The 12,887-nt window shown below is 41.6% G+C and overlaps 1 protein-coding gene across 5 annotated transcripts in view; it reads right to left on the reverse strand.

The window, feature by feature from the left end:
• dop1a (DOP1 leucine zipper like protein A) overlaps positions 1-12,394 on the reverse strand; it is a 96,018-nt gene extending 83,624 nt beyond the window's left edge. For 2 of the 5 annotated variants that reach the window (XM_033025638.1, XM_033025635.1), the window contains exons 1-2: positions 10,861-12,299; positions 2,822-3,011 (exon numbers count right to left, since the gene is read on the reverse strand). In XM_033025638.1, coding sequence (XP_032881529.1) covers positions 2,822-2,959 — 138 coding nt within the window. In that variant the 5' untranslated portion in view covers positions 2,960-3,011; positions 10,861-12,299. Of the gene's footprint in view, positions 1-2,821; positions 3,012-7,109; positions 7,211-10,860 lie in introns of those variants that run through there. The other 3 variants (XM_033025636.1, XM_033025637.1, XM_033025639.1) reach the window with 3 other exon arrangements.
• Between the last annotated feature and the right edge of the window lie 493 nt (positions 12,395-12,887).

A 12,887-nucleotide genomic window follows, 5' to 3' on the forward strand; every position in this document is an offset into this window, starting at 1 on the left:
CCTGGATGAGGTCTGCTGCATGAGTTTACCGGGTTGTATGCAAACCAAAGCATTTCACTGTACTAGGTACAAGTGACAACAAAGTATTATTGAATAGCTACTGATCAAAATTGGTCAAATTATTTAAATGATCATCAGTAAAGCATGACAGGTATTTACTTATTTCCTCTTCCCACAGTCTGTACTGACCATTGTAAGTGATACTTTTGCTTATAATTTTCTTTAAAAGAGCAATACAGAATTTTTAGATTTAGACTAGTGTTATAGCATAAGAAAAGCAGCCACGGTTGTGCAGCAGTAAAGTGCTGCCTTACAGCAAATGCAACGTCGTAGACCCGGGTTCGACCCAGACTGCGGGTGCCGTCTGTATGGAGTTTGTATTAGTTCTCCCCATGACCGCGTGAGTTTTCTCAGAGATCTTCGGTTTCCTCCCACATTCCAAAGACGTACAGGTTTGTAGGTTAATTGGCTTGGTATTAATGTAAATTGTCCCCAGTGTGTGTAGGATAGTGCTAATGTGTGCGGATCGCTGGTCGGTGCGGACTCGTTGGGCTGAAGGGCCTGTTTGCGCACTGTATCTCTAAACTAATCTAAACTATATTAGACCTAATGTACAAAAATTGCACTGCAGAAGATGTTAATAACATTTCTTCTTGACTCATCTATGGTTTTCTTATTGATTGCAACCAATTGATCTATGACCATTGTTGATGTGGCAATTTCACCTCTCATTCTTTAGCACAAAATCTAGGCCGATACGGTAGAGCAGTGCCAACCAACATGCCTAGGAATGTTTGTCCCATTTCCCTACGTTTGGCCCAGATCCCTCTAAACCTTTCCTATTCATACACCTATCCAAATATTAGACATTCAATTGAGAATGTTCCCAGGTGTGGCACCATTTTAAAGAAGAGTTGAGGCCATTATTTGTCTTTCAATTTACTTCCTTAAAACTAATTATGCTCCATCATCTCAATGCAGTCGAAGATACATACAAAAAGTTGGAGTAACTCAGCGGGACAGGCAGCATTTCTGGAGAGAAGGAACGGGTGACATTTCGGGTCGAGACCATTCTTCAATCTGTCCCGCTGAGTTATTCCAGCTTTTTTTGTCTATCTGTGGTTTAAACCAGCATCTGCAGTTCTTTCCTACACATCTCAATGCAGTCCACTGGGACTCGCGGTGTGTTTTTCCACAATACAACCTTTAAAGACGTTACGTGTAGCCTAGATTCTGCAGTTCAGATATTAAAATGTTTTTTACCCCTTTCATCAGCTGTCACTCATCAATTCATTTAGTGAAATTAAAGATATTATAGAACTTGCATCATGATGACTAATTTAGTTTTGTCATCAAAATATTCAGTGGAAAAACTTAATTTGAATAAGATTCCAGTTTTGAAATTCGACAGTTTCTTCCCAGCTGTTATCATGCAACTGAAGCATCCTAGCAACTAGAGAGTGGTCCTTAGCTACTATTTACCTCATTAAAGACTCTCGGACCGCCTTTGATCGGACTTTGGTAGACACAACATGCTGAAGTAACTCAGCGGGACAGGCAGCATCTCTGGAGAGAAGGAATGGGTGACGTTTCGGGTCTTCAGACACTTAATCGGACTTTACTAGACTTCACCTTGAACTAAACATTATTCCATTTATCATGTATCTGTACACTGCGGATGGCTTGATTGTAATCATTTTTACTTTCCGCTAATTCGTTAGCTTGCGACAAAAAGCTTTTCACTGTACTTGGTACACGTGACAATAAAGTAAACTAAAACAACTCCTGTACATGGCAACTGATATAATTGACACAGAGGACTAATACTCCATATTCGTTGAAGTAGCAACACCTAAGAAAATGGGCAGTGTCTTGGTTCAACATCTCTTCTGAAATACAGTGTAGCACTCTCTTGCTTCTGTATTGGTGTGTAAGCTGATATCTATGCATCTGATCATAAGACATAGGAGCAGAATTAGTCAATTCAGCCCATCGAGTCTGATTTGGATCATGACTGATATTGTTTCAACATAGACCACAGTTTTTAAAAACCTTTATTGGAAGTACATTAATACTCCCAGATTATCCCGATATTCTGTTTGCATGGATTAACTACCAACTTTCCTGCAGAGAATAGACCTCTAGAAAAAACTCGTAACTGAGCTATGATGTAAATGCCTAAGAGACCAAATTGCTGATGTTACTTATATAGCTGACTTCAGAGAGCTCTTCGGTAAGCAAAAAACATTAACGAATTCAAAAACACGTGACCCACATTTTCTCCCAGCTGTTATCAGGCAGCTCAACCATCCTATCAACAACTAGACAGCAGTCCTGAGCTACTATCTACTTCATTGGAGAACCTCAGACCATCTTTCATCGGACTTTACTGGACTTTATCTTGAACTAAACGTTATTCCCTCCATCATGTATCTGTACATTGTGGACGGCTCAATTGTAATCATGTACAGTCTTTCCACTGCCTGGTTAGCATGAAACAAACGCTTTTCACTGTACCTCGGTACACGTGACAATAAACAAAACCAACTTCATTCAGGCTATCGATGTGCCATCTATATCTCTCGTTTCCCTTTCCCCTGACTATCAGTCTGAAGTAGGGTCTTGACTCGAACCGTCACCTATTCTTTTTCTCCAGAGATGCTGCCTGACCCACTGATTTACTCCAGCTTTTTGTGTCCAACTAGATTAGGTTTAATGTTTAATATGTAGTAGAAAGATCAGCAACATTTCAACTTCATAGAGTAGTAATTTTACAATTTCATCTAAATCAATATTAAAAGTTCTCAGTTCCTGTGCTTACCTTGTTAAGTTTACCCAGTGCTGATATTAAATCTGCCCATTCACTAGAATACTCAAAGTTTTTCAACGCTTTATCCACTGCTGCTATGTAGTTTCTGTATTTAGAGTCGCCCAGTAGCTCCAGTTCCTCCGTGTTCATCCTTAATTACACGCCTGACGTCCAACTCCAAACTCATTAAAAGGTCATTTACCTGGAATGTTAAAGAATGTTAACAAATATGAAGAAAATCCTTAAATTCAGCAGGAATATTTATTTAATTAATAGATGATTAATTGAATGAATCTTTATGGTAGTTTCCAATATTGCTCTGAAGAAGGGTTCATAAGTTCAAAAGTTATAGAAGCAGAATTAGGCCATTCGGCCCAACGGCTCTACTCCACCATTCAATCATTGCTGATCTACCTTTACTTTTCAACCCCATTCTCCTTATTTGACACCATTACTAATCAAGAACCTGCAATCCCCACCTTAAAAATAGCCAATGACTTGGGCTCCACAGGCCTCTGTGGCAATGAATTTGACAGATTCACCGCTCTCTGACTAAAGAAATTCCAGCTCATCTCCTTTCTAAAGGTACGTCCTTTTATTCTGAGGCTATGGCCTCTGGTCCTAGACTCTCCCACTCATGAAAACATCCTCTCCACATCCACCACTAGTGGAAACATCCTTTCCACAACCAGAGGATGGGGTCCGAGGTCTGAAAAAGGGCCCCGTGCCTAGTCATCACCTATCCACGTTCTCCAGGGATGCTGCCTGACCCGCTGAGCTCCTCCATCACTCTATCTTCTTCCGTTATTGCTACATTGCCTACTCTCAATCAGCAAGAAAGTGTCAACAATCCTGCTGTCTTGTCCCAAGTATTCCAGATATCAAGGAGTCCGAATAAAATTAATGTCCATGGGTATTAGTGTATTCAACTGTATCGTAGAGGAAAATGTTTCATCCGTCGTAAAACATTAGAAGAGGATTGACTACCCGCCATTGCAGTGTTCAGTTTTGTTGACAAGTCCTCAGATGTGAAGCAACTTGTGTCAGAATACAGCATGTGCTGGATGTACAGGCATGAGCTAAATAATCAAAGCAAGAGGAAGTCTCACCGCCTTTTCTTTACATTCAACAGTATTACCAATACTCGGACTCCTGCATCCCCTCTAACCTCAGTAATTGCATTTGGTGTTCCCATAGTGGTCTCCTGCACATCGGCGAGACCAAGCGTACAATCAGCGACAGTTTCACCAAACATTTACGCTCAGTCCACCAAGGCCTATTGGATCTCCCGGTTGATAAAAACAATTTTAACTGTCCTGGACCTCCTCCATTGCCAAAGGGAGGCCACACGCAAACAGCAGGAACAGCACCTCATATCCCACTTGGGTAGCTCACAACCTAATGGTATAAACATTGAATTCTCCAATTTCAGATAACTAGCCTGCAAACATTGACATTTGGCGTAGACTCGGTGGCTCAATGGGCCTGTTTCCATGCTGTATCTTTCAATCAATCAATTTAGAAACTTTGTCATTCCTTCATTGTCAATGGGCATTAGCAGCCCCACAGGGACCTCAGAAATTCAAGAAGGTGAGTCACTACAACCTTCTCAAGGCTAATTATATGGGTAAATTATTGCTGGTCTTGCCCATAACATCCAGATATCATCAAAAAACATTATCTGTGCAATTTCTTCTTAATTTAACAGAGAATTAAGTGATACATTTGCACAGCGGAATTTGGAAAATTACTATACTGCCATTTAAGAGGTTTTTGGATAGACACATAGATCTCCAGGGAATAGAGGGATATGGCTCACATGTTGGCAGAGGAAATTAATTTAACTTGGCAGCATGGTCGGAATGGAATTTGTGGGCCGAAGTGTCTGTTCCTGTGCTGTAGTGTACCTTTCTATATTCTATGTTCCAAAGCAGATAGAGTTAATTAATAAAATATTAAGTAAGGTTAATTTCTGCACCGTGATAGATTTAGTTCATCCTCTCTTTTCCTATTGATCATTAAAAACTATTCAACATTATTAAAAATGTACAGATTTGATTAAGCTTTTACTGCAGGTACTGCATGAATTATAGTTGGCAACATTAAGAAATTTGATTCTAGTCACAGCCATCTAACCCAGAGCATTGCATTTAATGAGTAGCGGAAGTGGATTTACAGTGCCCTCCATAATATTTGGGAGAAAGACCCATCATTTATTTATTTACCTATGTACTCCACAATTTAAGATTTGGGATAGAAAAAAAAAAATTTCAAAGAGGATTACCAATAACACAATTTTGGAGATAGGTCCATAGATTATAGAGTGTAATTGTTCATCCAGTCCTGGATTCAAGTTTCAGTCCAGCTTCCGTGTTGAACCAGTTTACCCTTTTAGAAAATCAATAAATGGAGACCATATTCTAGCAAATAGTTCTGATTTGTCAATTAAGACAAGTCTAATTTTTTCCAAGTGTAAGGTCACAGACATTTCCGTGACCCACATGTGGGGGTCGTTGGATTTTTTCAAAATTTTAATATTAATTTTTTCCCAACTATTATACTATAATCAAGGAAATGTATTTGATTTATTGTAAGTTTTATGCTTTGTTCTGATATTCCTGATATTATTCGTTTTGGGTCAGGATCCAATTGGATGTTAACAATTTTAAAGATATCTGTCCAAAATTTTTAATTTTTATGCAGTTTACAAAAATATGTTAGATTAGCTTCTAAGCATTGACATTTGTCACAGATAGGGGAGATATTTGGAAAAATTCTGTTTAATTTTGTTTTAGAATAGTGCAATCTATGTAGTACTTTAGATTGTATTAAAGAGTGTCTGGCATTTAACGAGCATTGATGGATATGTTGTAAATTTTCAATTTTTTTTGTAAACTTTCACAAAATGTCTTTTAGACATTGCAATTGTACTCGTCTCAACTATCCTTCTGACAGCTCGTTCCATATATCTGCCACCCTCTGTGTGGAAAAATTGCCCCTTAGGGCCCTTTTAAATCTTTCACTCTCTCCTAAAAACCTATGCCCTCTACTTCCAGCCTTCCCTACCCTGGAAAAAAGACTGTAACCATTCCCTTATCTATGCCACTCATTATTTAATAAACCTCCGTGTGGTCATCTCCTTCTGCCTCCCACACACCAGCGAACAAATCCACAGCCTATCCAGCTTCTCCCTATAACTCCAACCCTCCCGTACTGGTCACATCTTTGTGCATCCCTTTGTTGTATAATTCTCAGATTCTAAAGAGCAATGGCTGATTTAAAAAAAGATTTGAAGTATGCTGTAATGCATCTCCATCCGTCATACCACCCTCACACACACATCCAAGGAAATGAGTAAATGATTGGGCGGTACAACGACCATGCAAGTAATGCTGCTGTTGCACCACGCCAGTGACCCTGACCTTTACAGCTGTCTCCGTGGAGTTTGTACATTCTCACTGTGAGTGGATGGGTTTCCTCCAAGTGCTCCCCTTTCCTCTCACACCCCAAAGAACGATGGGAGTTGTTCACTGCCTGTTGTAAATTACTTCCAGTGTAGGTGGGTGGCAGGCAAATTGGAGAAGTTAGGAGAAGGTGAGGCAGAACAGGCTACAGGGAAATAAGGTGGGGGGGGGGGGGGCGTGAAATAGGACTGATACACAGAACCAAATGCTCTATAATATGTGAAAGATCCAAACACTTTGAACCTTGGCATATTATCTTTCTAAAAATAGCACTGCCCTGATAATACTGACTGGATAGCACGCAACAAAAAGCTTTTCACTGTACCTCGGTTCACGTTACAATAATAACTAAACTAAACTGATAGCAACTAATCTTTGATATAACCAACACGTTTTCCCCATAAAATACCGTAACCTTTTATTTATGGCCTGCACTACAATTGTTTTTTCTTGACTGTCATGCATTAAGGGTTAACTGAGCACTCTCTGTGAACAAGTGTTCAGTTCCACTTACTAGTTTTGGTCACATTCACATTCACCGCAAAGTGGGGATAACTAGGATTTAATATTCCATATGAATCTGGCATCAAACAACAACTAGGGCAAAACACAAGGTCAGACTTAAGGCACCAAAGAATAGAATAGTCTATCCATGCTTCCTCCCGCCACTCCTCAACCATTACATTCATCCACCCAAATAAAAAGCAAGATGGATTGGAAGCTTCAACGATGATAGACGGAACAAAATGCTGGTATAATTTTAGATCCAATGCAACACAGGCCACAATTCTAGTGAAAGGAACAATGCGTTATAGCACATTGATTAATAAACATACCAAATTATTTTGCCTTGTTTCAGTTTATGGGTGATTCACAAGCTGACAACCCAGTAATGTGATGTGGGAGCCAACATAAAACATCACAGATAAATTGAAGAGCAATCACAGTATATAGGCCTCCATTTTTGCCTGCTTTCCTTCATACAAGCAACAAAAATGTAAAATGAAAATCCTTGCAAATCTGGACTTTGAATTCTTATTCCCACATACAAATTCATATTGAATCCAATCAGTGCAGTGAAATTACAGACCATACAACAGTCACAAAAGCTTCCTTGTACATCAGTTACTCTGCAGCTACATGCTGTCAGCAGTGGGTGGGCCTTCACAGACAATAAGCCAGTTATTCTTGTTTCCTAAATTATCATCTCAATTGTAGTTTACAAGCATAAGATTGTTTTCTTTAAAATCATCTATTCTGCAACGTAAAGAATGCAAACCATTCTCTAAGTTCCAGAGGGGACTTTCTTTCCAGTTAAATAATTTCACTCTGATAGAATCATAGAATTGTTCAGCTCATCTGAGTAATTCAGTGGGTCAGACTAGCGCATATCTGGAGAAAAGGAATAGGTGACATTTCGGGTCGGAACCCTTCTTCAGACTGAGAGTCAGGGTAGAGGGAAAAGAGAGTTATGAAAATGTACATAGTAAAATGATTGAAAAATATGCAACAGCAACGATAAACAAGGAAGGGTGAAACGCACAATGGTCCATTGTTGGCTGTTGGGAAGGTAATAACCTATTTACTGACTGCCGGAGTGCAGGTAAGGGTTGGCAGTGGTAGCGGTAGCAGGCGCGGCCTGGAAACGGCTGGGTAGGGATTGTGGTCAGCCTGGCGGTGAAGCAAGGCAGTGAAGGCCGATTGGTCCATCCGCTACAACCAGAATCCGTTAGAAAGAGGTTCATAAAACAAGGGTTTACTGTAATTTATTTCTCAACCTCAAACATTCTTAGTCATCCACACATGACATGGGAAGCCAGATGACTCTGGAGAAGCCAAGGGTGACAATTTATCACACAGTAACTAAACATCCAGACAGCAGCAGCCTCAAAGTTCAGCAATCAGATCTAGACTTCATAGAAAAGAGTAACGCCAACCAATTACAGAAGAAAATTCTTACTGTAAGTTAGGCGGGCAGAAAATTTGCACTTCATTTTAGAAATCTTAAAACAAAAATTTAAGTTGCAAAGTGTCAGATGGATTGGTGCAACAAATCAGACACCTAGCAAAAGAAAAAAACTATAAAAGAGCCAACCTAGAGTTTTATGGAGGAATAAAAACAGAAAAGCTTCAAGAACTCAGTAGAGTAGGTAGCATCTGTGGAGACAGAAACCAAAGGTAGGCCCAAAAAGCTGGAGTAACTCAACGGGACAGGCAACATCTCTGGAGAAAAGGAATGGGTGACGTTTCAGGGTCGAGACCATTCTTCAGACTGGTTAGGGATAAAGGAAACGAGAGATATAGACAACGATGTGACAAAGAACAATGAATGAAAGATATGCAAAAAAGTAACGATGATAAAGGTAACAGGCCATTGTTAGCTGTTTGTAGGGTGAAAATGAGAAGCGCTTGGGCAGCTTACAGCCCAGTGGTATGAATATTGATTTATCTTACTTCAGGTAGCCACTGCATTCCCTCTCTCTCTCTCTCTCTCTCTCTCTCTCTATCCCTCCCTCGCCCAAATCGCACTAGCTTCTCGTTTTCACCCCACAAACAGCTAACAATGGCCTGTTTCCCTTATCATCTTTATGTTACCAGACTTTGAATAATGGCGCCAAAAATGGCAACGCCTACGTTGTGATATATGCAAAAAGAATTTCACTATGCAGTTGCATATGTGACAAATAAAGCACCATTGAACTCTTGAACGTGTCTGACAATAACTTCTCACTCGCCATGTATGCTGGTCTATCTGTGGTTTAAACCATCATCTGCAGTTCCTTCCTACACATCTCAATGCAGTCCATGGGGATTCGCGGTGTGTTTTTCCACAATACAACCTTTAAAGACGTTACGTGTAGCCTAGATTCTGCAGTTCAGATATAAAAATGAAGTATTTTCCCTTTCATCAGCTGTCACTCATCAATTAATTTAGTGAAAAAAGATATTATGGAACTTGCATCATGATGACTAATTTAGTTTTGTCATCAAAATATTCAGTGGGAAAACGTAATTTGAATAAGGTTCCAGTGTTGAAATTGGACAGAGTATTTCTGAATAGTGAAATATAGTGAACATCTCTGATTCAGGGACAGTTTCTTCCCAGATGTTATCATGCAACCGAAGCATCCTATCAACAACTAGAGAGTGGTCCTGAGCTATTATTTACCTCGCTGGAGACTCTCGGACCGCCTTTAATCGGACACAAAATGCTGAAGAACCTCAGCGGGACAGGCAGCATCTCTGGAGAGAATGAATGGGTGACGTTTCGGGTCTGCAGACACTTAATCGGACTTTACTAGACTTCATCTTGAACTAAACATTATTCCCTTTATCATGTATCTGTACACTGCGGATGGCTTGATTGTAATCATTTATACTTTCCACTAACTGGTTAGCATGCAACAAAAAGTTTTTCACTGTATTTGGTACACGTGACAATAAAGTAAACTAAAACAATTCCTGTACAAGGCAACTGATATAATTGACACAGAGGACTAATATTCCATATTTGTTGAAGTAGCAAAACCTAAGAAAATGGGCAGTGTCTTGGTTCAACATCTCTTCTGAAAGACAGTGTAGCACTCTCTTGCTTCTGTATTGGTGTGTAAGGTAATATCTATGCACCTGATCATAACACATAGGAGCAGAATTAGTCCATTCAACGCATTGAGTCTGATTTGGATCATGTCTGAAATTGTTTCAACATAAGACGAGAGAGAGAGAGCGAGTGAGTGTGTCCAGCTCGCGCGGTTTCAACGCTGACGGTCGATCCAGCTCGCTGTTTTCCAGGCGAGTGCCCTCGAGCTTGAAGGTCGAAGGTACTCTTCTTAACTCGCGGTTTAGGTCGCCGCAGTGCGACAGCCCCTTTACGAGGATCTTGCCAGGACTCGAGGGCCTGGCCTATTGGGAGAAATTGAGTAGGCTATGACTCTATTCCTTAGAGTGCAGGAGGATGAGGGGTGATCTTATAGAGGTGTATAAAATCATGAGAATAGATGGGGTAGACGCAGAGTCTCTTGCCCAGAGTAGGGAAATCGAGAACCAGAGAACATAGGTTTCTGGTGAGGGGGGAAAGATTTACTAGGGACCTGAGGCATACCTTTTTCACATAAAGAGTGTTGGGTGTATGGAATGAGCTGCTGGAGGAAGTAGTTGAGGGGGGTACTATTGCAATGTTTAAGAAACATTTAGGCAGGTACATGGATAGGACGGATTTGGAGGGATATGGGCCAAATGCAGGCAGGTGGGACCAGTGTAGATGGGACATATTGGTCATTGTGGGCAAGTTGGGCTGAAGGGACTGTTTACACGCTGTATGACTTTAAAACAACTTGGACATCATGAAAAATGGCGCCAAAACATGGCGACTCTTTGTCTACTGTCTCAAAGTACTATTCCTATACACTTGTACTTAACTAAGGCTGTGCTTATGTATAGTAATATTTTTACTAAACAATATGCAAAAAGAGAATTTCACTGTACATCAGTACATATGACAACACAGTACCATTGAACTACGTAGTGAAACATTGTCATGGTCAACATTAGACTGGCGGGGTGCCTCTGACACCATTGAGCACTTACCTGCCACTACCCTGATGTTGCCTGCTATCACCTCACGCCTCATTGCCCAATCTCACCACTGCACAAATTACTGTAGTCATCTCCTCTTCTCCCATTTAGTTAAGATGCCGATTGTGGACAGGACGGGCCAAGATCAAATGGTAGCGATTCCAGAGACTTCTCCCACAACCCTAAAATCTCAGCAGTAACTGACCCTGTGGTAAATCAGCTGCTGCAAACTTGACAACGACCCAGCAATAAACCTGTTCACTGCGAACCAGCTGTAATGTAGTGGATGTAACAGACAATCCAGAGCTAATCCAGTGGATAGTACATGGTGATAATTCAGTGCGCAGCACCCTGCAATAATTAAGTGAACAACCTAATGATAAACCAATTGACAGGAATCCTGTAGATAACCTGATGGACAGGTGATTGACAGTAATTCATTACCTAGTGGTAATCCAGCGAATAATACCTGGAGAAAATCTCAAGGACAAATATCCTCTTGTTAATCCATTTGATAGTTCCTGTGATAATCTTATAGGCACGTATCCTGTGGTTAATCCATTGATAACCTGATGATTATCAGTACACAGGTAATTTGTAGTTCACCCAGTAAATTATACCTGGTAATAATCTTGTACACAGGTACCCAATAGTTAATCTAGTGGATGATACGAGTTGATAATATACCACAGTGGTTACTCCAGTACACAGTATATGGTGATGATCTTGCACACAGATACCCTTTAGTTAATCCAGTGTATAGTACCTGGCGATAATCTTATCACAGGTAACCTATGATTAATGCAGTAGCCAGTATATGGTGATATTTTGTATGCAGGTATCTTGTAGTTCATCCAGTGGATGGAGCCTGGTGATAATTTGTACAGGGTTATTCTGATAGTTCATCCAATGATACTCTATGGTTAATCCAGAAGATGGTCACTGGTGATAATTTGTACACTGGTACCCTGCAGTTAATGGAATGGACAGGTGCCCCGTACTTAATCCAGACGACGGTATGCGGTGATAGTTTGCACCCAGGTATCTTGTAGTTATTGCAATGGGCAAGTGCCCTGTAGTTAATCCAGATGACGGTAGCTGGTGATAACTTGTACACAGATACCTTGTAATTAATGCAATGGACAGGTGCCTGTAATTAATCCACAAAGCGGGCACCCAATGGCAACTTGCACCAAGGAATTCAACGGACGGGTGCCCTGTAGCTTATCCAGAAGGCGGGCACGTGGTGATCGTTGACACCCCGGTATCCTGAGGCTCATCCAGCGGCAGCGACCTGGAGGTGATGCGGCGGACAGCGCTGCCGTGTCCGGGGAGCGGGGATCCGCCGACTATCTGGGAACCCCGTAGTCCGGCATGGCCCGGCGGGCGAGTCCCGGCTGCCGCTACCACCAACACCACGACCACCACCTCCACCACCGTCAACACCACCGCCCAACGTCCTCTCTAATCTTTGCCGCCGCCGCTCTCCGGCTCCAAGCGCTTCCCAAGCTGCCGTGCGATGTGTGCGCCGCTCTCTCCCGTCCCCCAGTCCCGCTCCGGGCTCCTGCCACACTCACGTCCCACTATTGGTTCCCATCACGAATGATGCACCCGGCCTTCATTTACCCGGCCTAAGCTGCTCCACGGAGGGACACCCGCACCACAGAAGACAAGGACGTGGAGGGGAATAAGTGTCCAAGGGTCAACAAGTCACGTTGCAACGTCATAAGACTTTTATTAGGCTACATTTGGAGTATTGTGTGCAGATCTGGTCGCCCCATTACAGGAAGGATGTGGAGGCTTTGGAAAGGGTGCAGAGGAGGTTTATCAGAGATGAAGCCTGGTCAGAAATGAAGTCTGAAGAAGGGTTTCGGCCCGAAACGTTGCCTATTTCCTTCGCTCCATAGATGCTGCTGCACCCGCTGAGTTTCTCCAGCTTTTTTGTGTACCCTGGATTAGAGGGGTTCGTCTTCAGGGAGAAGTTGCACGAATTTAAATAGTTTCCTTTGGCGGTCATAGGCTGAGGGGAGACCTGATAG

This window comes from Amblyraja radiata, chromosome 8 (assembly GCF_010909765.2).
Source record: "Amblyraja radiata isolate CabotCenter1 chromosome 8, sAmbRad1.1.pri, whole genome shotgun sequence".
NCBI lineage: Eukaryota > Metazoa > Chordata > Chondrichthyes > Rajiformes > Rajidae > Amblyraja > Amblyraja radiata.